Genomic DNA, 27,661 nt, shown 5'->3' with positions numbered 1-27,661 from the left:
CAAATAATGATGGACAAAAGACAGAAATTGCAAATCATCCTGGCAGTGGACAGGGAGAGAGAATTTGGTTTGTATACATGGGCAGAGAGCATATTTTATAATTAAAAAAATCAGCATGTTCTTGAAAGGGAGGGTTGGAAAAACACCTAACAAGGGAGAGCAGGCAGAAGCCCTTCCCTTGGAGATATTGAGTCCCTGGCCATGGGACAGGATGATGGGGTGTCACATGAACCACAGTTGGGTCTGGAGGGAGGCAAGGACAATCTGATCTGCAGACCTAATGCTCTGTGTAGGATGTGACACCTACATAAAGCCTTGCAAAGGAGAAGAGGACTGCTCCCCCATTTCAGACGGCCCTTGAAGGAGGGAAGCAGGGTTTTTTTTGGCAAAAGCTCACGGAGGAGAAAATCAGATCAGGGCAAGGGTGTCCTGATGCACACCACTGATTCCCATCCCTCCTAACCAAAGGAAGAGCTTCCCTGTTTAGCAACCTCCATCCTAAGCCACCAGATCTTCTGTTTTTCTGGATTGCCCAGAGCCAAAGGAGAACAGGTTGAAATACTCATCCTCTCCTCCTCAAAGCCATCAGATCTTGAAAGAGCAGTACTGTATTAAACCCTCCCCACCCAAAGGTATATGTTAACAACAGAAATAAACAAATGACTCAAATAGGTGAAGAAATAAATAAGAGCTCACTGAGCTGGATAGCGCTTCTTTTTAAAGCTGTTCTGTTCTCTACCAAGAATCAGAGAGTGCTCCCTTCCTGCAAACTGCGCACTCAGAAAAAAAAAAAGTTTATTAATATTTATAGAAAAATACACTACTTGTTTTAAATGTCCTTATGTTTAGAAGAAGAACATGGAATTTAAACCATACTCTGCAAATTTTGAAGTGATGGCAGGCGGAGAACAAATTCCCATCATAGGAACATGGTTCTTAGCTTAGTGCTGTCCTTCAAAGTTCAAATATATGAGTTGGTATCCCGGTGTTTCCGTTTCTTGCCACATTTACCAAAATGACTGAAGAAACAGAAGGGGAGAGGTGTATAAGTGTGAAAGAAGAAGGAAAAGATGTAACCCAAGTTGCAGTCCAATCCACAGTACTGAAACATTTATTTTCTGTGTGAAAATTTCCTCATTCTTTAGTTTGTGTATTGAAGCAGGCAAAAGTTACTGATGCAATATACAAAGCCACTGCTTGAAACATTAATGTATAATGCTATCTCCTCAAGAAATTAAGCCAAGCTGTAAATGTTCCCTGCATGCCTGCAATGCAATGAAGAGCCTGGCTTGCTGTGTGTCGGGAGTGGGAAAGATATGCCTGCAACTTTTCAGATGTAAATTCATCCTGTACATGACTTCTTAATGACTTCACAAACTGTGGAGGTGTTCCCATGATCAAGGGCCCTTCACAGGATTGAGGTTATGGCTGGTTTTCTTGAGCAGAGAGTTGCAGGCTGTACTTTGAAGTATCTCTCTTGCACATGATTTATTTCTGCTTCTAGAGGTTCATAGGACAGATTTCTCATGTCTCCATGAGAAAAATACACGTTCTATCCCCATACTTTTTTTTAACAACCTGCCTTAATGAATGGTACTGAAAATTTCAAATGTATGTTGAGGGAAATATCACATCGACCTGACTAGGGAATTTACTTTGACATTTGGAAAACATTAATAATTTATGACAGCTGATAAAGTTGGAGAAGAACACCATCAGGAAACAGCACCTAAATAAAAAGGAATAAAATACATATCACACCTTGAAAGCTGCTCCACATCCTCCACTGTCTCTGGTAAGGAGATTCCCTTTGTCTCTGGTAAAAGGAGTACCAGGAGCCCACAGACAACTGCGAGAATACCTACAGTGAACATTGAAGATATACAAAAACAATAAGAAAATTACTTTTCTTATTTTCAGAGTTTATCCACTGAGGAAAGTTTATTCAGATTAAGGTTGGTTTAGTATTTTTGAAGCACAACAGTTATTTCTGATTACATCTGCAATGTTACATTAATCTTATCAGACACCTGTATGCTGCATAAATTTAACCTATTCTAAAAAAACCCTTAAAGCTAGAGCTTCATTTGCAGCCTGTATTGGTCCCAGAGGGAGATCTTACAAGTCAAAAGCCTCAGATAAGTGCACATGGACAAGTGCATACAAACTGCAATGTAATCAAAATGTTATTTCTCATATTAGATAAATCTCCTTTTCTTCAAGAGGCTCTATCTATCTTGTAGATGCATCAATGTTTCTTGAGACCACTGAGATTTTCCTGAGCTACCCTCTTCATGTATCCATGACCAAAGTAGATTATGTGATTCAGACTAAGAATTCATTCTTGGGAAAGAGCATTCAGATACAGAGCCAGTTCGAAATGGTTAATTAGGAATGGTTATTTTGGAATAATTTCCTGTGTAAATATAATTTGAATAAAGTAATAAATAAAAAATAGAAGGGCTGGAGCAAAAAGTAAAATGCTCCCTGACTGCTGCACAGCCTCCCTTGGTTCTCTCTGATTTTGCAGCTCTTTATTCCAGACAGAGGGAATTCAGCAGCGGAATTTCAGAATTAGGTAATGTGAACACTGCACTGCTGTATGTGTCTATTCTTGGGTTAATCTTTTAAAATGTCTTGTGTTCTTTCCATTTTTGTTTTCAGCTAAAGTTGTCATTAGCACCAATTTCCCTACTTATTCTATCCCTTTTGCATTCAATGCAGTCATGTGTATCTCCTGGAAGTCTGGTTTAGCCACAGATTCACGTTTCCATGTGGGAAATAAGTATTTTAATTAATTTTTTTTGCCCACAGAATTACTCCACATGGATATTTTTTTTCTAAAATGCAACTGAGAAAAAGAATTTGTCAGTAATATGAAGTTATGGTTAATACAACATCCATGGTCATAGCTGTACCTGCCGAAAAACCCAAACCAACTATTTCTTAAAAGACATTAACCTCTACTCCGGGGAGACTAAGCTTGCTTCTCTGTAATTACAGAACTTAGCTGTAAGTTTTCTCAGTCTTAAAGCACCTCACACAGTTTCTTTTATGCTCCTTCAGCCAAGTTATACAAGCAGACCTGAGCAAATCCATGGCCTGCCGTGAAATCACCCACACTTCACCCATTTGCCATTCAGCCTCTTGCTCTAGGTGTGAGGGTTGAGAGGAGCTGGTCTGAATGGGAGATGAAGCCACACACTACAGTTTTGCCCTGAAAGAAAAGCTCTGTTAGGAGGAGGATGTTTAAACCAAAAGTTGATTTTAAATCAAATCTTACAGAAAATTATTAGAGGTAGCTCCAACCAAATGGCTGCTAATCGGAAAAGCAGGAATGGGGCTATGATCCCTCCTAGGTCACACAAACTCGAGCACAGGGAAACACCAAAGTTTCTGCAAAAAAAAACAGTGCCAGGTATTTGTGAGGTGCTACCAAACAGATGAACCAGCAGTTTAAGGAGCAGAACATAGGTTTAGCTCCAAAATGATCCTGACAGTTTATGCAATCCACATTGAGCAGTGGCTACTCAAGTTAGGAAACTCTGAACAAAATGAAGTTTTACCAAACAATGATGAAATAGGGAATGGGGAAAAGCAGAAGGAGACATTGAAAGATTCCAGGGAGCTTTCAACATACCTCAGTGTCGTAGGGTACAATTCAGTGTTCACAAGATAGACAATTTCAAAAGCCATCGTGATGCCCAGTCTTCCCAGTGTGGCAATTGTCATTTTAAGCCATAGGATATCTATTTATTCAAAGAGAAACCCTGGTGAAGTGCACTTTGCTGCACCAGCAGAGCATTTCTGAGAGCCCTAGGCCCTGTCAGCAGAAGCTATATCACAGAAACACTGGATCAGTGCAAATCAGAGTGAAAAGCCACAGCTGTAGATATCAATTTCTACTGGCATTTATTGTTTTCCAGCACCACGCCAGGCTGTTTTGGAGAATCAGAAATCACTTCTTGTTGATTGATTCAAGACGCTGGTGGGGCATAACATCCTGGGTGGGAATAAGTTTCCATGACCACGTCCAAATTGTGCTCTGGAAAGGAGCATTTATTTATATAGGGATGTCATGCTGTGAGAAACACATGTGAGTAACTCAACACATGTTAAGTGACCACATGTTAATTCACCTCCCAAAGCCTTCTGACCACAAAAAATCTACCTCTAAAAGTGCATAGAATCATAGAATCATCTAGGTTCTAAAAGACTTCTAAGATCAAGTCCAACCACAAACCTAACTCTGCCAAGTCCACCAGTAAACCATGTCCCTAAGTGCCACATCTACATGTCTTTTAAATACTTCCAGGATGCTACAGTAAAATAATTCTCCCTAGGGTAGGCCAACTACACTTTCTAATTTGTCTATCCACTGCTCATTAGACACACTCCTAATAATGGTACTCCTGGCCATTCTCCCCCTTCCTTCCCCTGATGCTTGGCTTTGTACCTAGCATGAGCAGGCCAGGAGCCTTATCCTGCCCTGGTGGCTCTTCTCAGCTCTCTCAGGTCTGCTTGAGCTTTGTGGTGTGGCCACTACTCTGTATACATCAGCAGGAACCCCTTATTCATCAGTAGGGAGTACAAAGGTCACATCCACACCACAGGGCACAGCCATTCCATCTGGCTTTGTGTCAGAGTTCCCTCTCTGGAAAGACAGTGTCCTCTGGAGGAGCATCACAAGGAATGCAATAAGCACTTCTGCAATGCCCTTGGGAGAGGCCAGTTTCCTGTATGGTCTGACTACGAAGAGGCAGATGGGGAGGCAAATGAAAGAACAAGTGTGAAATCAGCACAAAGGGGAGCTCTGCCACAGGAGAGGGCTCTGGCAGTGATTGTGTTTTCTCAGAACTTCAAGAGAAAGAACAAGAAAACATTTCAGTTTGCTCTGAAGCAAAACTGAGATGCTCAGGGTTATTTCCCTTCCAAAATAACCAAACAAACCCTCATTAAATTTCACCCCATGCTGCGAGACACTGAAAACTTCTGGTTTATGTTTGTATACTCTTCTCTTGCATTTGCCTTCAAAACAGTACAAAGACTTTATACACATTCTCTCTAACACTACACTCAGCTGTTGCTCACCACCCATCAAAGATACAGCCATTACATGTCCCAGGGCACTCTATAAGCAAATGAGGTATGTTGTTCCATGACGGCAATGTTGTTGTATCACCAAACACTTTTCACTTTTATTTACAGTTCTGTGTGGCCTGCTGTCCTTGCTTAAGGGGTGTCAGAGAGAAGTCATTGACCTAAAGACCCTGACATTGGGAAGGGAATTACCTTCTGGCAAAAAGGCAGTAATGAGGCATGCAATCCCCGCCACAATGTTGCTTATTGCAAAAGGAAGGCGACGGCCGATGCGATCAATTGTCACTAAAATTAGGAGAGCAGCAGGCAGCTCTACAGCTGCTGAGATGAAGAAGTCTAGGTAGAGGTTTCCTCCAACAATTCCTAGGCGCATGACGAGCCCTTGGTAGATCAGGGCACTTGTGAACCTAAACAGCAAAGGGAAAAGAGTGTTGAGAGGCAAACAAATGGCTGCAAGCAACTGCAATGACCTTAAACATCACAACAGAATTTTTCTTGAAAACCCACTGCCATGGTAACAAACTGGGCTGAAGTGGGCACTCACCAGGCATACATGAGGATGAGGGTGTTCCTTCTCATCCGGGGAGTCCTCACCAGGCTGAGAAAGGAGGGGTTGCTGACCTCCTCATTGTTAATAGTGATCTGAGGAGAAAAGCGAGCAGTCAGCTGTCAGGGGTCAGGCAGGCAGTGCAGCAGAGTTTCTATGTAAGCATGGTGCTCAGCAATATTCCAGTCCAGTGAGCTAAGGTGCCGACGAGCCAGCTCTGCTGCTATTAACACTCCAGAGCCGTGTGCAGATATGGAGAAATAACATATAACTGGGCTGTGGGCTTTCATTAAGGATGGTCATGTAAAAGTCAGGAAAAAAGTCCCCAGTCCTGACTTCAGAGCGGAACAACGATTCCCTTGATGTAAACTGAGAGAAGCTGACCTTGAATTTCTTGGAAGGCAATAGGCAGTTGTTCTCACTTCAGGGTCGGGAGCAGAGTTACATTCTGCCAGAGGTGAGGGAGAGGAGCAGACCATGGCAGATAGGGCAAAGCAATAGGCTGAGGGGAAGGAGGGAGACAGAAGGTGAGCAGCAAGCAATAGACTTGGGAACATGGCACAGCTGGGCAGCAGGAAGAAAAGAACAGTGAGAGAAAAAGCAGATCTGTAATGGCACTTTGGTGCTACAAAACATTCAACTGGTGAAATGAAGAGGGTCTTAAAATACATGAGCACTGTGCTGAACTGTACTTTTAAAAGTACAAACTGCACTTTAAAACTGGCTTTTACTCTGTAAGAAAAAATCCTGCAAAATATGAATTAATGGTCCTCATACTGTCTACAAATTATAGTAAAATTGTTTACAGCTTCCACCACTACAGACACAATGAGGGACTTAATGAAATGATTAGTTAGAAGGTTTAGCAATAACAAAAAAGGACAGGGTTTCACAGAGCCTGTGTTTACAAGTTGGAGTTCATATTGCCACTGGATATAGTGGAGCAGAGATATATTAGCAGGGCCAGAAAGAGTTTAGGCACATTGATGGAAGCTGTTTTTAACGTTGATGACCAGCAGATATTAATAGTGATGCCTAAGCCAGATGGCAGTCCTTTTGTTCATATGTTCATTTGATGGGTGAGGAACATGAGAAAGAGTAGGTGGAAGTGACTTTAGGCAGGGACAAACTATGACACTACCAAGAACTAACAGCCACATCCAGGATTGCCATCAGCTCTCCAATCAACTGTGGGAAACATGGGGTTAAGTCTGCTGAGTCTTTTCTAGAAGGATTTCAGGCAGCCTGGCTGCTTTGACTCTCAGTTACTGTTCCCCTCTTGAGAAGAGGCCTGAGAGAGAAGCAGAAACCCAAGGAAGCAACCTAGATAGTGGGGAAACATGGGTAAAAGAATGGAGAACATGTAGATCCATGAGAACACAGGTAAAGCCAAAGGCATTGCCCAAGGTTCTTGTCAGCTCAGCCAGGGCTATGCCCAAAGCTTTTCCTCTGTATTTGGTTTTCATATCATAAGGTAGCATAGACGTTTTCAGTGAGATTTGGCTGGATGTACTTACACATGACATTTTCATAACTGAGTGACACAGAACTCTGTAAGTGGACAGAGAAATCCCACATTTGTTTGAACTTCCTTTCTACTGCCCCTTGCTTTTCTTCTGTAACCAAAGCCTTTTCTTCTGTAACTTCTGCTGCATGCCAGAGACCTTTGTGAGGCAGGCAGACATTGCTGGGTTTCTGTGCTGCTCTTGGACTGTCTCATATCATTGTCATAAAGCTGCCATGACTGTGTTTATAAGAGCAGGCTGCCAGGCATCAGTTTTGACTTTGTGCAAATATGGGGTTAGTTTTCCAAAGGACTAAAGATGAATTCAGCATAGCTGCTACCATGTATTTTTAGGACTTAATAAAGTCATAATGACCCCAAACATGACTGAGCGTTTTTTTATGGATGAAGAAAAAAGCCACTGTGGAAAGTCAACTCTTTGTAGGGAAAAAAAATCCTCTTTTTGTTTTTTGAAGTCAAGGAGAGCTTTGCTATTCACATCAGTGCAGTCAGGAATCCAGTGGCAGAGCCCATGTTTCTAAAGATAGACTATTTTGCTCTCTTAAGATGCAGCTCTTACTCAGCTGTTTGCAGTCCAGTCCTGTCTGCTTTGGACAGAGACCAAGAAATCAAAAAGTATCTTGGGAAAAAAAACAAACAAACAAAAAAAGGGGGGGGGGGGGTGTTATAGTTTACAATTAATTTAATGAGTTCTGGATGGAGCTGTACCAGTGTCGCAACTCACAGAGCAAAAGAAGCAAATGTTTATCTGCTTTCATACAAAGGTCATCTGTGGTTCCTGCATGTCAATAAAAATACAGTGCAAATCTGCTACATCCAAAGCCATGTAAGGGATTTGGCCAATGTAATCATTACAGATGTACTGGAAAATCTAAGCCAACATTCATAGATGGGTAATGCCTCTCACTTCTCCCTCTCCCTCCACACTTGCAGTGCTTTGCCTGAAATTCTGGGGTTGCTTCATGAAAGACAAGCCTGACGAGATTTAATGTGAGAAATAGGCTTGATCTGTGACTAATGTGCTTCCTGGAGATGGCCTCTTTCCTCTGGGCTCAGCACCAAGGATAAAAGACTTTGTTTATTGAAAAGGTCCCAGGAACAGATCCAGCATGAATCTGGGTGTATGGAGGTTAATCTGCTGCAGCTGAGTGGCTTAAGCTCATAAGCAGGGACACTTTTGAAAAAAAATTGAATATAACTTCAATAAAGCAGGGAAAGACACATCTCCATCCTGACATGACACTGTAAAAATGCTGATATTTAGAGAAGGAAGTGGGTGTAGGGACATAAGGCTGAAAGCACAGGGGAAGCTGCAGCAGCACAGCCTTCCTGCTATAAGTTTCCAGCCACACTCAGCACTGGGTAATGCTGACCAAGCTGGGGGAATCTCACCAGTGTATATGCCCAACAAGGGCAGTAATTCATAGAGTCATAGAGTCATAGAATAATAGAATGTTTTGTGTTGCAAGGGACCTTAAAGATCAGCTAGTTCCAATGCCCCTCTCTGGGCAGACCGGATTGCTCAAAGCCCTGTCCAACCTGGCCTTGTACACTTCCAGGGATGGGGCAGGCACAGCTTCTCTGGTGAGCATATTCCAGTGCCTCACTACCCTCATAGTAAAGAGTATCTTCCTAATATCTAATCTAAATCTCCCTTCTTTCAGTTTAAAGCCATTCCTTATCCTGTTGTTACTACATGTCCCCCTGAAAAGTCCCTTTCCACCATTTTTGTATGCCCCCTTTAGGTACTGGAAGGCTGCTATAAGGTCTCCCTGGACCCTTCTCTTCTCCAGGCTGAGCAAGCCGAACTCTCTCAGCCTGTCTTCAAAAAAGAGGTGCTCCAGTCCCCTGATCATCCTCATGGCCCTCCTCTGGACTTGTTCCAACAGTTCCATGTCCATCTTATATTGAGGGCCCCAAAGTTGAACACAGTACTGCAGGTAGGGTATCATGAAAGCCGAGTAGAGGGTGAGAATTGCCTCCCTTGACCTGCTGGTCATGCTGCTTTTGATGCAGCCCAGCATGTAGTTGACTTTCTGGGCTGCAGGTGACACTGCTGGGTCGTGTTGAGCTTCTCATCAACCAACACCCCCAAGTCCTTTTCCACAGGGCTGCTCTCAATCCAGTCACCCCCAACCTGTAGCTGTGCCTGGGATTGCTCCGACCTTGCACTTGGCATGGTTAAACTTCATGAGGTTGGCATCAGCCCACCTCACAAGCATGTCAAGGTCCCCCTGCATGGCATTCCTTCCCTCCAGCATATCAACCGAACCACACAGCTTGGTGTCATCGGCAAACTTGCTGAGGGCGCACTCAATCCCACTGTCCATGTCAGCGACAAAGATGTTAAACAGATGACTTCACAAAATCATTAGTCCAGAGTCATAAATCCTAAGAGATATAGTACAGGTTAGGGCCCAGCTTATCTGTGGAACTTGTTGGGTGAACTCTACCTTGACAGAACTGCCACCAACATATACTCAATGAAGTGGAAAGATAATAAATATTGGTATAAATCAATTGGCCATTTCCATACAACATCTGTTGCCACATACGTCTTCCTGTGTGCACTATTATTTTTATCAGAGGAATGGTCCTGAATAAGCACAGCTGCTTAGGCTGGATGGCTGATTTATGGGACTTTTTTCTCACCAGGTAAAAAAATCCTATGGATTTGGGAACAGCTATGTGTTGTTTCAGAAGAGTGCCAATAATTACTGCCAAAAATTAATCCAGAATTATACTCTAGGACTTCGGTGAAGCAATCCCACTTTTTTGGATGAGCTGGGCTAAATTCTCAGGCTCTCTCTTGCTTAAGAAGAGCAATTAGAAAAACACAGGTAAGGTAGCAAGCAGTGGGAACTCAAGCTGTCAACTACTGGTTGCAAAGCACACACATCATGATGTTCCTTCCCAAAAGAATGGGACATATCAGTGTCCTTCAGACACTACCATCCCAAAATCTTTGCTTTTGATATCAGTGAAAATTTAGTTAACATAATACTTTTATATATGTATAAAAATGTACGTATATACATGTGTGTAGTCATAAAGGATACTACTGTGCACTGATAGGCATTTTATGTAGGTCATTTCTTTCTAAAATACTTGCAACACATTCAGCATGCCAGTTCTGGGCTGCTGTGTACTAACAATTTGCAGCCATTTTCCTTAGTTCAGATAATGATTCCTAACACTTCTATTGCTAGCATTTAGGCTCCAGACATAGTTTATTACAGAACAGGAACTTTGACACATCTGTTGTCACTGAAGCATAAGACCAATGCCATAATGACCCAATGAAGAAAAAGGCAAATGCTGCAATGACATGATAAGTATCATCTGAAATGCATCAGTCCTTTCAGTTCCATCAAAGGACTGTAATTCTAACATATATTGTCTTGTTTTGCAAATAGTGATCTTAGAATGTACTTCCTGTATTTGGAATTTTGGGGCATATTTTCCCCCTGTTGAGACAGAAGCAAATTCTGATTTCATTTTCCTTTTGAGTTGCAAAAGGAAGTTCTAGCAAAGGAACCACAAAAATGGATCCCGCTGTCTCTACTCACTCTGTCAGCTAAAATGGCAGCTGCTGTGAAATCTCATGGGCCCTCAGGCTGTTTTCTGGTATTTCCCACAAGTTTTTAAAGTAGGAGTGTTGCAAATGAAATGCCAGATTCATTGTGTTGCAAACTTCTTTCGCCAGACCATGTCTTTCCAGCCTGTTCACTTTGACTCTTGCAATTAACAAAGTAGGTACGGGACTGAGAATCTTGTTCTGGTGTGACACATCAAGAGTGTTGTCCATCACATAAAGAGAAAGCATTTTAACAAAACTGAACCTTCAGAAGAGTAAGAAAGTTTAGAAAAGAACCTCTAGCTCAAACAGATAACAATACCTCTGAGTAATGTGGTGAGAGATACTTCCCATTGTGCTTTGCAATGGTGTGCATGATTTTTAATGCTTTGTCTCCCTTCTTGCGTGTCAGGAGCCAACGTGGAGATTCAGGAACCACCCTGTAAGAGCACAGAAGTCATGAATAGAGGTTTGGCCCTTTAACATTATGAGTAAACTGAAGTCCTTTGCCTTTTGCCTGTGTTAATACACAACATACAGATTTTTCAGTCTTTGGGATACAGAAACTCTTTTGTGGACTGCTTTTCCAGTCAGTCTGCTGTAAAATATCTAATCCTTGTGGGCAGGAAATAAGTTATATCAGTACTCCACAAAGTTGGAAAATAAGAAATCTAGCTATTGTATTTGTACAATTGATGTCAAAAGTAGGATAACTAACAGACAAACAAGGTGCCTTGTTTTCAAGGAACAATGAAAGCACTAAACACATGTATTACCAAGTACAGACAGATTGGGAAACATCTAGCTGTATTATTATGAGATAGACACGCAAACACATAAACCTATACATGTTTTATAAATTGAATACAAAGCAATAGTACTGATAGGTGTTTCAGTTTCTGCTGGCCAAGGGTTAATATAATTCACGATTTAAAAGTTCACTCTTAAAAGGCAATGTTTAAGGAAACAATGTGCAAGAAGAGGCTATGTGGATTAGATTCTGTGGATCCAGCCCACAGGATGGCTGCACTCCACCACGGCATAGTGCTCTACTCTCTTATTAGCTGAACTGCCCAATTCACGGAAGGACTCAGGCTTGAACTGAGTATATAATCAGAGGTAAAGGTGGCATCCCATGCATGATGGTCAAGCAGACTTTGGTCAAGTTAAGCAGATATACAACCCCATGTTAAGCAGGGTAGGGTTCTGTGAAGGGCCAGCTGTGGCTTACAAGGGAGGCAAACTCTGGACAGAAAAATGAAAGAAATGTATGCCTGCAATTCACTAAAAAGAAGTAAAAATGCCAGAATCAACAATGTGCAAATATCTTCTTCCTAACCTACAACATCTTGCACACTGGAGACTTTGGACCACAGCAGGACTCTCAAGGTGCTTGAATAGTAACAGCAATAATGACAAGAGCAATGACTGCAACATTACCAGTAGTACAGCAGGAAGATGAAGTTGGGCAGTGATATGGCCAGCTGGATCCCTTGCCAGGTGGGAATCAAGTATGCAATTCCAGGGAGAATCATAATTCCCAGCGTGAAGAATATCTGTATCACAATCCCAACAATCCGCTGGTCAGAACCAACAATCTCTGTCACTGATCAGAGAGAAAGCCAAAATAAACAACACAGAAACAAAACTAACATGAAAGAAAAATGTTAGTGGTGGAACATAAGGAAGGATAGTACTGCATCAGGTCACAAGTCTGTCTATCCCAGCATTTTGCCTTCAGAAATATAAGCATATTCCTGAGACTGTTCAGGGCAAGAGTGGGTGACACCCCCTCACCAGTTCACCCCCTGTTCTTCAGCTAGCAGGGTTTCTGAGTGCATGTCCACTAATGTATTAAATAGGGCCAGAACAAAGAGTTGAGACTGTGTCATGATCACCCTTAGTGGTAAATTGTTAGCACTCTTCCCTGCCACAGACTAGAGAACCATCCAGGCAGAGGCTGCTCCCAGTAGTAATACAGACAGGACAACTGTGGGGAAGAGAGTTTAGCCATACCATGCTGGTTTCTCTGAGGGCTAAGGTATGGTTCACAGTTTATTTTCTTTACTAGAGCAAACGTAGCCTTTGTTGGTTTGTTTTTCAAACTTTGTTGAATTTGTTTGTTTTGTGAATGTGACTAGTCACTTCTGAAAGCCATGTAAGCCCATATTTCAGGCAATATCCCATGGCCATGACATCCATAGTTGAGATGAGCAATGCCTGAAGAAGTGTCTCTTGTTTGTTTCAAAACTGTCACTACTACCTACCCTTCAAAGTAAAAGCAGACGATTTTACTTTGCTTTAAAATATACAAAAAACTCTTTTTCTTTTTTTAATTTTACTGAAAGAGACACAATTTTGCAAGTAACAGTGATTCATTTCAGCTGGCAACCCAGAGAGATAAGACACCATTACTGTCTTTATTGACTATTCATCATGTCCGCATGGCTCAGGGGCAACTCTTGCCTAAAGGCAGCTGCTCAGCGCTGGCTTGGAAAGAGCTAGGTTATCTGTACAGGTTCTTGGATCAGCCTGTTGTGGTTCTGAAACGCAGATCAGTAGCTTGGGAGATGTATTAACAGCAACCATCCTCCTGGTGCAACAAAACCAATGACCTGTATATGCCTCTTTAAATGTATTAGGCTGGTAAATACTCTGAGTGATCCTGAGTCATAAGAGTAGATCCTTGAAGAGATTTAGAAGGAATCACTCCCTTCAAGAATTAAGCACCTTGCTCAGGGCTGAGGTAATACACTGTCCTTCAGGACAGTGCTGTATCTCTGAACCTTTCCCTGAAGTCAGGCAGTCTGATACGAGCATTGCAAACCATTTATTTCTGTTAAAACTTGTCCATTTTAAGGACCACTTTGCTGGTTAGAACACTCACCAAAGTTTCAGGATAAGATCTCAGTATAAAATTAGGCCATCTGCTTGGAAGTGAGGGGAAAAACAGCTTTTCACTCTTTCCCTGGATCTTGGACCTGAGCTGTTCAGCAATGTAACTTTGCCCACAAAATTGAGGTGTGTCTGGGCTTTAAATCCTGAGAGGGCCAGACAGGTATGTTTGCACATACATCACCACGGTGTACTCAGGTCTCACTGTAACTGTTTACATCTGGTTGTAATTCTGCTCTCAGTCATATAGATTCCACTAGGAAGTTAAAAACATTGTCCCAGCCCTTACGGACTACAGTGATGTTACAATTTTTTGCACTATATAATGGTGTTATCACTGTGTTTTGAGTAGATTATTGTAAGAAAACCTCTGTATATACACATTCCACTCCTCAACCCCTTAATTATTTATGTTAATCCCTCCCCATCAGACTCCAGAGATGGGTACTGAAGGAGAGCTTGGACAGATCTGAAGGACACATCACTCTTGTTAGTCTGCCCTCTTGAATTACTTCCTCACTCTTCTCCGTGGAATTCTGTGAGGTCAGGCAGGCATGTATAGTGCTGCTCATTTCCATCCTATATCAGTACTGAAGATCAGAAAGGGTTTGCACTTGCTGCCCTTCTTAGAGGGCAAGTCCCTACCAGTAAATCAGCAGACCTCACCAGGTAAGGAAGCACTGTACAGTTTAGCTGTTAGAAAGATCCCTAGTATGGTCTGGACATAGGCCAGTGACTGCTTCCTCGAACATTCAGTTCAGGCATGAGCCCAGACCACAGACAATGTCAAGATACAATCTGCAGGCAGGCACCTTGTCTCGGAGGACAAACGCATTAGCTAGGATGGATTTGGGTTATTCATTGTCTGCTGATCCCAGGGACAGTGCTTTGTTGCGAGGAATAAAATATTATCAAGAGCACATGTTGCAAGACATATTGTCCTCCAAAAATCCGTTGCTCTTCCTAATACTAAAAGAAGAAAGATAACAGCTCTCACCAATCACATAGCATGTCATCCAGGTTCCCTTGCCAAACACGCCTTGGAGAAAACGGAAGATCAGAAATACAGTGAAGTTTGGTGCGAATGCCACTATGATACCACATATCCCAACCCCGAGACAGGAGAGCAGGTAGGTGAGGATTCTGCCATATCTGTTGAAAAGGGAAAATAAAGTGAAAATTACAAAAAGACACAAAGGTGGTTTTTTTTTTTCCCTGGCATCTCATTTTAATGCTAGATCTGAAAGCACCTTTATGAGACCAGTCTTGTTCCAAAGGGAGGCTGCCTGAAATATTGTAGTGCTGGCCCTTGCAATATGGGAATCTTTTACCTGTGGGAGTTATCACTGCCTTTATGTCACTGACTTTAAAACTGGTGATGTCACCACCAGGCTCCTTTGTATGTTAGAAAATAGTTTTGTCTTTTTTTATCTAAACTATGGTCCATATGTTACAGTTCAGATTCTTGATCCAGTTGAAATAAGGGAAACTTTTGTTGGGTATTTCTGTTTTCACAAATTAGTCTCCTAAGAGTAGTTTCAGCCAGCTCTGTGAAAGTAAGTAATTTTTTCTTTAAGTGCTCTATGTGGCTTTCCAGTGTTTTGTTTAGGCTTAGATTGCTTGTTTTCAAAGTCAGCGTAATGTATTCATGAGTCCCATTTTCCAGCAAAACCCATCATTATTAATAGACATGCCCAAGGAACGCTGTAATTAAAAACAAACAAACAAACAAACAAACAAAACCCAACAAAACCTGCCTGTAGTCTCATGGAAACTGTGCCCCTGGAACACAACTGAAATTTCCATTTTGATCCCTTCACCATTGTTCCTGCTGCTACGTTAAGAAGAAGAAATTAAAAATTATGTAACTATTCACCTTACCAGAAATTATTTGAGAGAATATGTGTTTGATCATTTTGTTCAAAAAGTTTTAAGAAACGAATTTATACAGGACAAAAAATTAGGGCATTTTCAGCCAAGTCCATCCTTTTCAGTGCTGCCAAGGAGACAAGAATCAAATGGTCTGGCTGCAGCACATTCTCCAGTGCTATCAATGCATAACATCCATAGTTGTATGGTAGTCATACGCTTAATACACAAGTACTCCTATTTTAATAATTAGCTGTGATATGTCTACTCTTACACAGTCTTAAGGTGCTGGTATCACAACTGCCCAGCCAGACACCGAGAAGAGATATGTTAAGCTAGCCAGTGTCGTAGCACCTTTTCCACCTTACTTTTTCCCCTATTACTATATCCCTTGAAAAGAAGAGGTTTTCCTTGCTAGCTCAAACTTTGCTATCTGAGATGAAATTCCAGATAATTCTGTAAATATTCATGCCTACAGAGAAATTGCACTTTAGTTATTATTATGATTATTGCAGGTAGCAAATAAAACAGGTAGAACAAAAATGTTCTGCTATTGAAATCATCAGTAGTGCTCTCAGCCAATGCATAGGTTGACTACTGTTACTTATCAGCAAAAGCACAAAGCCAGCTTCCTCCTTTACCCTAAGAGCAACGTAGAGCTTATGGGAGCTTCCCACTCCTGGGCAGGGTGGCTACTCAAACCTGAGTATCACCTACATCTTTTCCTTGGCATTCATCCACCTCTAACAGAGTTGAGGACCAGCTGGAGGGAGCTATGTCCTTGGTGGTAAGCGTATGAGTCCAGCCTGTGAATGGATAGAGTTACCGTACTTTGTGCCTTCCTTCTTTCCTCAAGTAGTTGCTTTCTTCATCAATAGCGCCTATTAAACATTCTCCAGTAAAAGAATGTTGAGTCCAGAAAACTCTAATGAATGCTTCCTTTTAATTTCTGTGTCCTTCTGCCCTTCCTGGGTCCAGATGTGCTCAGAAAACATGAGAAATGGCAAGAAAAGCTCTTTTCATGACATTATAAAGTCTAAACAGGATCAGTAAGTATGATGGCATGAAGTTTCCAGCCCAAAAGGAAGCGAAGATTACATTGGTTGATGTTGTTAACCCAGGCTGGGAAAGTTTATCCAAAGTGAATTAAACCCCCAAAATGTTAACGCATGCTTATTGCAGGTGACATTACAAGTAAATTCACCTCCGAACAAATCAAAGGACAGCAGTGCTTACACAGTACCTGTCTGCAGCATAGCCCAGGGTGAACGCGCCAGCCAGAAACCCCAGATTGAGGACAGCCTGTGAGAGATCCAGCATCCAGGCGTTGCCACACACGAGGTTATACTGTGGGAACAAGGGAGAATCCATAAACACCCAAGATGTTTCATTCATCATCCTCAGGGCAAAGCATTATAGAAACTGCATAGGGCCATGGTGGGAGGAAGAAAGGGAAGGAAGGGGAAAGGGGAAGGAGAAAGAGGAAGGGGAAGGGAAAGAGAAAGGGGAAGGGAAGGAGAAAGGGAAGTTCAACTATGCATGTTTAACAGCAAGGACCAGTGGGCCACGGAAGTGCACCCATAGCAAGCAGTCTTTGAGCTGTTGTGAAGGTAAAGGGAGAGCTCCTTGCCAAAAAGATGGTGAGTTTCATGCATCAGTTGTCCAGATATGGAAAGCAAACTCGTCTTTTGCAAACCAAACACAACGTTGTTAAATTTGTTGCCATGGCAATGCCATGACTTTGTTTAGTGCAGAATAAGGGCGCACAGCTATAGCCAATGAAAATACCAGTTTAGAGATATTTAATTATTTTTCTTAGTGTCTTCTGAGGTGGTCTCTGAGGAAAGGAAACTAAAAACAGACCTCAGATTCATTTCAGACACATAGAATATGTATTTTCCTGGTGTAGCTTTCCCAGAGTTTTCTATTCCTTATACTGCAGTAGTCATAACTTCCTAACAAGTTGTTACATTGGTGGATAGCTGAAGTTTTCATTAACACGGATGGGGATGGTGACAGGCAGAGATGAAGGGGAGGGAGAAGGGGATGAGAGGAAAGAAGACAAAGACACTAGGAATTAAACCAGAATGAAACTAAAGTAGTTATCCAGACAGCATGCCAGTGTAAATTACTTTAGAGGTTCTTTGAGAGTAAAGAAATACCAACCTCTGCCTGCCAAGTTCTGCAGACCTGCTGAGAGTCAGGAGGTTTCGATCCATGCCTGGGGTAACCTTAGGAACAATGTGACTTCAGGACCAAGGGAAGCCGCAGACAACAGCAGCTGCCACCATTTCCCTAGAGATACCCTTTTGCTTTCAGGCATGACCTGTAAGCAATCTTTTAATCACTAACAAGGCACTGGTTGCTGAAGCACACACACAGTGTGTCACATTTGTGCTCACCAGCACATGTACCACAATACCAGTGCTCAAACACTGTGCTTGGACAGGTGGCCACAGGGTGGGTTAGAGAGAAGATTAGCAGCCTCTTCTGCCACTCACCATTCTCCAGACTCTGAAATATAATGCCATGAGCCTGAGCCCCGTCTTAGCCCATTTACATGCTGTAATGCCCAGAGAGTATTCCCTGAGCCTAGGATTTCAGAGGTGTCTACAGAAGGCACCCAGACTGGGATCGCACTGAACCTGAATCTGGACCCATAAATTTAAAGTAATACTCTTAACCGTTTATTTATGTACCTAAATAAGAAACCATTTCTCGTAATATTCTGAACTCCAAACACAGCACAGGTCTTTCACTCTCCTTGCGTGTCTCACTACATAGCTGCACTCTTCCCTGTGGGTTTTTGATCAGACCAGTGGCAGCAGCAGAGACCCCAGGCTCTGCTGTGTGCATGACAGCTGTAGTGAGAGCTCAGAGCCTGATGCCATGGGCTGTTTTACAAAATGCTATGTTATTTCATATATTTTCCTACTGGCAGCTTCAGAGCTGGCTGTGGTGTCCTTTTTTTTCCCAGTCATTTACAGCAATAGACCATGACACAGGTCAGCTTCAACCTGCAGCTGGGCTCCAGCTTTGAACACTGCTTAACTCAAACCTTTACACCATTATTTTCTGCTTCCAGTAGATGCTTGTGGAGTGACCTGGGAGCACCTTTCCCCAGAGGGGCAGGGAGGAGCCCTCACAACCCCCTCCTAGCAGTCCCCAGGAATAACAGAGAGGTCCAGCCTGTGGTCTGCAGAGGGAGTTTTCTCCTGGTGAAGGTTAAGGTCGCTCAGCACCTCACAATTGGTTTGGCTCCTTGAAAGATCAAAAACTTGGAGAGAAGTATCAGGCTGATTGATGGATCAGCAGGTAAGGCTTCATACAGGACCCGGTTTAAGAGCCCTTCATAGAATTGCCTGGGTCAGAGAGAAAAATATCCTCCAACACTTGCAATTGCTCCTGAAGAAGATGGTCATGGGAGAGGACACCCCCTCATAAGCCAAAACAACCAAGGAGAGAATGGTGAAGTGAATAAGAGCATTATTGCCTCACCAGAAACAGCTATATATTAGTGTGAGAACAAAATTAAGAAGTGAATGTAATAACAAAAGTGTTGAAGCAATGTCAAAATGAGATGATGCTTGCACAGACATCAAATCTATAAATAAAAACACTGTAGATGACTTAAAATCCACTTGCCCATAATTTCGGTTGTTGATTTCAGAGACCAAGCCCCACATTTCTAATGGCTGTAAACTGCATGGGTATTTTACAGCTCTCCCTGAGCCAACACACCAGGTTTCCCAAGACCCAGGACACTATCTCTGTGATATCCCAAGTGATTACAAAGGGAACAACATTGCAGCTGCCCCACAGGAGGAGGGGTGTGCTTCCCACCCTGTGATAGCCTGGCACCCTCAGCTCACTGCAGAGACACTCTCTCGGGGAAGGCACCTACCCTTTGAGGAGCAGCAGGAAAGCCACACAGGTAGCTGAGGATCTTACCTCCCAGGGCGGTGGTGGAGTCATGCCCTGAGGGACCAGCCACAGTGCCTGCTGCAGGCGCTGGCCCTCAAGGTTTGTACGTTTGATACTTCTTCAAAGGGTATTTTATTTTTTAAATAGTTTGATCCCTCTTTACTGTAATCACGCAATGGATAAACTGTCACAAAAGAGGGCAAGAGAATGAACGTGTGCCAAAAAGAGGGAGGGGGAAATATCTTTACCAGAGAGGACTCTTTCATCTGAACAGACATTTCAGATGATTCAGGTGGCAGTTGAAACATAGTCAAATATTTTAAACATTCCAGGAAATAGGAAAATACAGAAAACTTCTAAGAAACTCTTAAGCTCTTTGTGAAGAGATTAATGACAGAACACTCGCTGTACTCTCCTAAATCCTGCGCTTTGTTATTTTCTAAGTATTTAAACTGCTTCTGGTACAGATAAGCTTTCTCAGACCTTTTCTGTTTGCTTGACATAGCACCTACCATTTAAGTCATCACTCTGCTAATGTCTTGCTTTTCGTTTGCAAACATAACCTTTACAGGGGAATGTAACCTTTAAAAGAAAATTGCGCACCCTGCAGAGATATGTTTCTGATCTAAGCTCCCTGTCAGACCCGCAGCACCACTTCAGCTGTGACCTGGTTTGGTTGTGCCTGATAGTTATCCCTATATGCATCACGTGGAGGAAATGCATCTCCATCTGTTTACCCAGGATCTCAGCCTGTCTCCACTTAGCCAGTAGAACTCCCCTAAAACATCTCCTATGTGCCTTGCTAGCAGTCCCCACAGAAGGAAATGGAATGGTGCTTCCTGTCTGTTTCTGAATGGGCGCATGTTTGTCTATGCATGGGCTGATGTTCGCATTCCTACCATAGAGGCTTTTCCTATGCCCAGGCAGATGCTGCCCATGCTCACTGACCAGGAACCCCTCCATGCAAGTATCTGGTGGCATGAGGGATCAGTATCCCTGTAGTAACCATCTCCCACTGTGAGTAACAGGAGAGCCCATTCCCTGAAAGTATAAGTTCTTCTCATAACATACCAAAAAAATCCCACCATATGGTCTCTAAATGTCACAGACTACCCTCCCTGGATCCTACTTGGTTTCCAAATTTGTTAGCACTCAGAATCAAAAACTCTAGGGCTCACTATCTGTCTAGACTTTAACTGTCTGACTTTGGTTTTCTTTGGTTTCTTCCTGAACATTACACTTGGGCACCTCCAGAGAAGACCTGTAGCTCACATCAACTGAAAATAAGCTGTGGAAGAAACCAGTGGCTCATGGCTGAGCATTACACATCTCAGCAAGCTGGGACCCAGCTGAAGCTTCCCTTCAGAAGTGTCACCTCTCTGGCTGCAAAAGCACACCCTGCTGCTGCAGAATTTGGGTCATATTCTAGAGAAACATCTGTGAGACATTGGAGTGAGGAGAGCTTAATGTCCTGTCCTGCACTTGTAGGTATCTGTCCACAGATAGTGTCCTGGCAGCACGTACGTATGCAGTGAAGAAAACATTTCTGTTTTCACTTGAATAATCTGCCCCAGGTCAACACAGCAGAAAGAGAATGTCACATCCTGCATTCAGTCCCCTTTCCTCCAAAAACTCAAAAATTAATTGCTAAAACATTTACTGCAGTGTGGGGAGAAGGATATGGAAAAGCAAAGAAAAGCCTTAGGGGGTTTTGTTCTTAAGCCTATCTGTTGACCTAGACGGCACTGGCTACACCTACACGCTGTTAAAACCTAGCTAGCCAGCTCCTCATTGCAATCACCACGTGGATGAACTAGCTCAGCTGGCCAGCTCCAGCTAAGGGAACATCCTCTTCCTCATCATTGCCATGCTCCCAGCTAAGCCCTTCACTGCCCAAGTTCATGCACCCAGCACAACCCTGTAACCCATCTCTGCACCCACTGCCACACTTGTCTGCATGAGTGAGATCTCTCTGAGGGAACAAAGAGGTTTTGCACTAGCTCGCCGTAGTTCATTAGTGTAGTAATCACTATAGAAAGGAGTGGGAACTGGCTGAGATGGGAACAGAAGAAATGCTTGTACATGACTGATGACTGGAAAACACAAGGACTGTGGAAACTTCTCTTTTCTTCACACCTTTGGCAGAAGGCAAATATTTTCCATTTTGGTTTGACATGCAGACTAACCACAAACTTGCAATTCCTGGACCTTGAGAGGCCTTTATGCACTGAGAAATCCCGAAAACACTTCAGCACACCTATTCCTGTAGAAATGCATTGCTTTAAATGACAACATTATTAAAAGCTCTTCAAAAAGTCGCAGCTTTGAGTAGGAGTTCGATATCACTTTACTGCCTCTTACAATTAATTTCAAACTGATGAATGAAACTCTTTGGTCAATGAAGACATCTGCAGTGATTCCTCAGCCCAATTACAACAGCACATTGAGAGCCCACACACAGGTTTTAAGTGGCATTCATACAAGTGGCCAAGCAGAGGCTGGCTTACCCTTTCGCTCCCAGTGACAAAGGGGAGAAGCCCCCGTTAGGAGCTGTCCTAAAAGCAATAAATAAAACCAAGGCCTGAGCCCACAGCCAGTACTACCTGGCTTGATTGCAGTGACAGAGGTGTTGCCCCACTGGCGTAACCCATTCAAGGAACTGCTCCAGTGTTTCTCATAGGGAAAGCAAAGTTAGAGGGTCTTAAGAAATTCAGCAATTGCTGCTCCCTTTGCTCCTCCTTTTCCCCTTTCCTTACACTACTTAATATTAATCCCACCCTGACGGCTGAAATAAGACTGGGTCTTGCTATGCCAATGGCAATAATCACACTAGCTCAACACATTGGGGATGAATTACACTGTTTATTGCCTTGGAGGAGGACAGCAAAAGGACCTTTATCCACCCTGAGCATGATAGACATGCAATCTCCTGCTCTGAGGGACTGTAAAAGCTACATGACAAACATTGCTTTGCTTACAGGCTTCTCTGCAAATGCTGGCTGACTGTCGTTTTCTGAGACAGCTGGCAAGCAGAGGAGTAGGAAGATTTATTCCCAGCAGGTGCAATAGGGTATGTTCAGATGATCATTTGTCCATGTCAGACCTCACACTTTGGCAATAAATCGTTGGCAGGTCTTGAAATGACATCATCTATGGCGTGGAGACTTGCTGCAGACAGGGCATACTGGAATCACTCCCTCTTGCTGAACTCCTGCCAACGAAGGCTTCTAATAAGCCTAAAATATGCCAGCTGTGCTGTAGCTGCTGCTGATCATGTAGACTTCCCTCTTCCTTTCATCCACCACCACAGGCCATTGAGCCTGCAGGTGCGACTGTACTTCACGTACATGCCTCTAGGAGTCATCACCATCAAAAATGTCTGAATAAAACGATTATTGCTTTGCAAAATATCACCAGCCACCCTTTCACAGAATGCTAGACTTTCTCCTCTGGGGTGACAGCACATAGTGCAAAACCCAGTTAAAGGCCAGTGACTTGTCTTCTACACAGTTTGCTGGGAATATTAGTTTTATTGACCTCCCGATGTCCTGGGTACATGTGTCCCTCTCCCAGCTCATTCGGCAGGAGATGGCTGGCAACATGCTTCCTACCTCAAGTGTCATGGAGTGCAGGGAGACACCTGGGCTCCCTTCCAGACCCCATCACTAGAACATGAGGCTGTAACTTCCCTGGTCCACTGCAGCCCCCCAGTACCCTTCTGCTGCACAGAAACATGGTCCTTTCCTGCCCTTCTCTTCCTGTAAGAGGTGCTACTGTCACCAGCCTTCCCTCCGCAGAAGCCCTGGCCACCTGCTATGACTAGCATCATTTCAGACGGCATCAGCGGGCATGAGCCAAGGATGGATTTAGCTTGGTGATTACCCGTTCAGACTCCCTCTCCAAGCAAAACATGAGAAGCTACTGCATTCCTGTCCCCCCCACTGACGCACGCAGCCTCCTCTTCCAGTTTCACAGGGAGCTGTGCAAGGCACGCTCGATTAGACGGGGACAGATTGCATGGGCCAAAGTCCTCCGGGCAGATCCACCACCTGCGACACCATTGCGTCGGAGGGGATGCTGCCAAGGTTTATGCATAGTGCAGGACTTTGCTGCTGTCTCCAAGCTTGACATCATCCCAGCTCCAGTTTGCCCAACTCTTAATTCAGGCACCAGGGTGCTGGGCTGTGTGTGCAGCACGAGTGGACAACTCTTCCTCTGATCTGGATTGCCCTGATGGAAAAGCCTGACCTAAAGCAATGGAGCACAGAGACCCTTAGACATGTCACTGCAGAATTAGGAGCCTCCTCTCAGAGCCTGTTAAGCATCAAAAGAAGATTTTAAAAGGGAATCTTTAGCAGTACTTTGACCTGTCACTAGATCAAGCTAACTGCCTTTGCCATGTGTTGCTCCTGGGATGACTTCTTAATAGATTTCGCTTTTCTCAAATGCTGAAGGAGGAAATCCCTGGTACATTCTCCCAGCACCCCACTGTACCCCAGCACTGAAATTCAGGAGTCCTATAGCAGCAAGCAGGTGACGCAGCAGGCACCCCAGGTACTTCCAGCAAAGCAGTGGCTGCTTTTTATCAGTTCACATTCTCCCTTTTCCTCTGCTTCCTCCTACTGATGCTACTGTGAGCACCTTTGCAGAAGTTATTTAGGATGAGAGTGGTCAGTGAGCAACATGCTCCAGTCATGTACAAATGAGAGCAATGAAACAAGTACAGCAACACCATTCATTTCACAACTCCTCAAAAATCAGTCCCTCCAGCCATACGATCCAGAGATCCATCTTTTGGATGCTCAGCACCAATTACAATAGCCTGTGGTCTGGCTGCCAGACCTGCTCTGTGATTCAACATCTTTTCCCAGGGAAGGCATTACATGCCTGCATTTGCCCTCTGCCTACCCTGCGACACTACAAATCCACACCAGGTCTGTGTTTGCCATAGATCTGGAAGAACACCTTCAGTACCCTGACTCTTCTTTTTCCCCCCCCATCTCCATCATTCTCCCTGAATATATGTCCTTCAGATCACCATGTAACTCATCCTTTTAACTTTATCTCCCTGATCACTTCCACTGTTGATTCAGCCAGACAGAAATCTTAGGTAGTTCAAAGAAACAGAAACATGAAGCATTTATGAGTAAACACATGAGAAAAGACATCTTTCATGAGCTGATTAGATGGAGCACAAATCTGCTTAAATTGAGTCATGATTTGTTGAACCCTCAGCTGAGTGATAGGAGACTAAATTAAATCTGGGATTTAAATTATCTTTGCTGGATATAGAACACATTAGTAAGATATCAAGCTCCTTTTAATAGCTGATCTCAAAGCAATCAAGGCAAGATGTGCATGCCACAAGCTTCCTTTTTAGATGAAGAAACCAAGCCCCGTGGAATGTGATTTATCCAACAGATGTTGCAAAACTGGGAACAGGATGTATGTGGCACGGGTCACAGGCCAGCACCCTCCATCCAAGGTGCCAGCAAAATTCCTGCTAGGAGCCACTGACACTGGTGATGGAACGTGCTGCCTTGGCAGAGGAGAGAGAGTCCCAGCCTGTTGCTACTTGCAGACTGTTACTCCCTGCTTTTCCCAATGTGCACCTTTGGGAGCACAGGTGGAAAGCGCTTCTCCAGTCATTCCTTCATTCCTCCTCCATCCCTGGTTCTGGAGGTTCTCCCCAGGAGAAGAGAGGAAGAAGGTGCAGATGGATGAGATGTTTGACAGAGAACATTGAACCATTCACTCCCATTTACCGCTGCAATTTGGTTTCTCTTAGCTGTACCCAGTGGCTCAGCTCTGCTGGAAAATCCCAGTGGTTTTGCTAGATACACAAACTGCTGCCATAATCAGACCCTGAGCACTATCTTACGGACACAACCTACATGCTTTCACCTTCAGCAAGGTTGAAGGGGGGAAAAAGAGCAACAAAAGGAATCTGTCTAGTTTTATTGTTGAGTTCTGAGTGGAATAGCTGGTGGAGACTGCCTAGGTAAAAAGCGCCATGATCTAACTCTTTGCAGTCCCACAACAGAGGTACCTTGGAGGTAGCAGTATCATCTTCCCACCACAGCTACTTCACACAGCTTGCTCTGGAGCCAGGATGCAGTTCTCAGGCAGCATTTGTTCTCCTGCCCACCCAGCCTTGGCTGCCAGTGCCAGCGTGGGCAGAGATACATAATTTACAGGGACCAAAGTCTGACACCAGCTCCCTGTTTGTTAATTACAGCCTTCTGAGCAGCTTTGATTCCAGCTATCACACACAAAACTACTTCTCACCTTTGCTCTAGGGCCAGCCAGGTGCTCTGATTTATCTTCTCCTTAGGAGAGATCCTGGCTAAAGCTGCTCAGGTCAGGTGTGGGGCTCAGGGCACAAAGCCGATGCTCTGTTGTGCCTGAAGCCTGTGAGAAGAAACAAGCGGTCCCAGCTGGATGGGGGAATAGTGGTGAATTGGAAGGTTCAGACAGGCACCGCTTTTCAGTTCAGCGTTTACTCAGGGCTTTGCCAGCTGTGCCCTGCTCAGTGTTTCGGAGGGCACAGCTCCAGTCCAAGCACACAGTCAAAAAACACAGTAGGAGGCTCATAAGACAGGCAGGAGCCAAAGCCCATGGCCAAGTTGCAAGCTTTGTGGAGCACCATGATGATTTCCTAGCCAACCCCTCTAAGCACACTTCGTATTTTTCATCACTGCATTGGTGACAGTTACTGTTGGGATGACCTTAAAATATGCACTTCCAAGTGTGAAGACTGTGTGCTGAAGCCAGACCACAGCACATCCACAGCATGATTACAGATTACACAGAGGATCTCCTAGGAAAGCATCCTAAATGGCCTTTCGCAGGTTTATGATTGTTCATGCTACACTCACCAGCGCTTATCACTACTGGTAATAGTCTGTGGTTCTCTGACACTGACATTTCAGGAAAAGCTGAATAATAGCTTTGGGCAAAAATGTGTGTTTGTTGTTTCTTCTTTAGTAAGCACAATCATTTCTGCTGACTCCTGCCTGATCTCAGAAAGGCATTCTGACACCAGGGTTTTTTACTACCTGCAGACTTAAATGTTCAGTACAGGAAACAGAGAATGTATAATATACAGTACCTAGATCATCAAGTGGTGTAAGTCAGCTACACTTGGAGTTTATATCGACAAAGTTGCTGGCCCAAAACCAAGCACCAAAAGCCTCAGCTACAAGCATTTAACTCTTTATTTTAATCTGACATTCCTCTAGTGACAGAGCAATCTCTGCGTGTGGTGTTTGGCTTTGTGTAGGATACTTAGCTTTGGAGAGCCACCCTTCAGATTAGCACACCTTTCCCTAAAAGCTTGATGCTGACACTTGATCATTCTCATCATCCTTTGCTTGTGACTGAGAACAAAGCAAACCCAGAAAGGAAAACCAGCCACAAAAGCAATGAACCTTGCAGGGGCAATATCATTTTACTGCCGCAATCCCGCACCGGGATGGAAGCACAGATTAGAGGACAGGGATATTCCTTACCTCGCTAACGATGGATGAGTGGGGCTGTTTGTACACCCAGTTATCATGGCACGTGGTGAGCGGCAGGTAGCCCGTGCTGCCATTGCTGTAGTGGGCGAGTGGGCTGGCACAGCTGACGGAGGTGTCCCACACGACATCCAGCCTCTCACACTCCCCGCCGGAGGACCTGTTCCCAAGATGCAGGGGCAGTACTGTGAAGTTTCGTTCCTCTTCCAGTGTCCAGCCACATAGCTCACTTTGTTCAGCTGCCCCAGGGATCCTGCACCAGTAGCTGCCTGGTGCTTGCCCAAGGAAAACCACACTGGTGAACAGGAAAGAAAAAGTTATGCCGGTCTGGCAAAGGAGGAAAAAGACCCTCTTCTGAAATCTTCCAAATTCACCAGCTTCCTTCAAAACCTCATCAAAACTTGGCATTATGTCAGGCAGTTTGTCCACTTGCAGCACTCCAAGAGATGACAGAGTTTGCTTTCACACCAGGCATCGGCTGCTGGCACTTCCTATAAGTGTGTCTGCCTTGCCTCCCCTCGCTCCTCTCTTCTCACGTGTGTGCACACACACACAGACACACGGGCATGCAATGCTGCCAGTAGCATGAGTGAAGCCAGGACAGGGCAAAGCTGCTGGTAGGCATGCAAGTGCGCACCCAAGCACACACACAGAGACTCAGGGAATGCCAAGTGGCGTGGGGCTTACACACAGACGGGGAGGAGTGT

General features: G+C 43.9%; 1 protein-coding gene across 1 annotated transcript; it reads right to left on the bottom strand.

Annotated features, from left to right (window-relative positions):
* Positions 1-428: 428 nt before the first annotated feature.
* Positions 429-27,661, bottom strand: SLC22A3 (solute carrier family 22 member 3). Its single transcript, XM_057406906.1, has 11 exons — positions 26,949-27,661; positions 16,757-16,860; positions 14,642-14,796; positions 12,190-12,355; positions 11,072-11,189; positions 5,645-5,742; positions 5,293-5,507; positions 3,641-3,749; positions 3,284-3,396; positions 1,762-1,861; positions 429-1,019 (listed from the first exon to the last, which is right to left on the bottom strand). Exons 1-11 carry the CDS (start codon positions 27,360-27,362, stop codon positions 962-964), a joined length of 1,650 nt encoding a protein of 549 aa, XP_057262889.1. The 5' UTR covers positions 27,363-27,661; the 3' UTR covers positions 429-961.

This window comes from Pezoporus wallicus, unplaced genomic scaffold, assembly GCF_028554395.1.
Source record: "Pezoporus wallicus isolate ANWC-B61680 ecotype Strahan unplaced genomic scaffold, APGP_CSIRO_Pwel_v1 scaffold_6362, whole genome shotgun sequence".
In the NCBI taxonomy this organism is placed as follows: domain Eukaryota; kingdom Metazoa; phylum Chordata; class Aves; order Psittaciformes; family Psittacidae; genus Pezoporus; species Pezoporus wallicus.
The sequence above is the reverse complement of the archived record's forward strand: the minus strand, read 5'-3'. Positions and strand labels throughout refer to the sequence as shown.

What these genes read in the sequence shown, in the direction of transcription:
- SLC22A3 (XM_057406906.1), bottom strand. Translation starts at nt 27,362, where the DNA reads ATGCCAAGTTTTGATGAGGTTTTGAAGGAAGCTGGTGAATTTGGAAGA. An exon ending in CTCATCCTCATGTATGCCTG is followed by an intron (nt 5,508 to 5,644) that starts GTGAGTGCCCAC and finishes TTTGCTGTTTAG; the next exon opens with GTTCACAAGTGCCCTGATCT. An exon ending in TACTGCCTTTTTGCCAGAAG is followed by an intron (nt 3,750 to 5,292) that starts GTAATTCCCTTC and finishes TTGAATAAATAG; the next exon opens with ATATCCTATGGCTTAAAATG.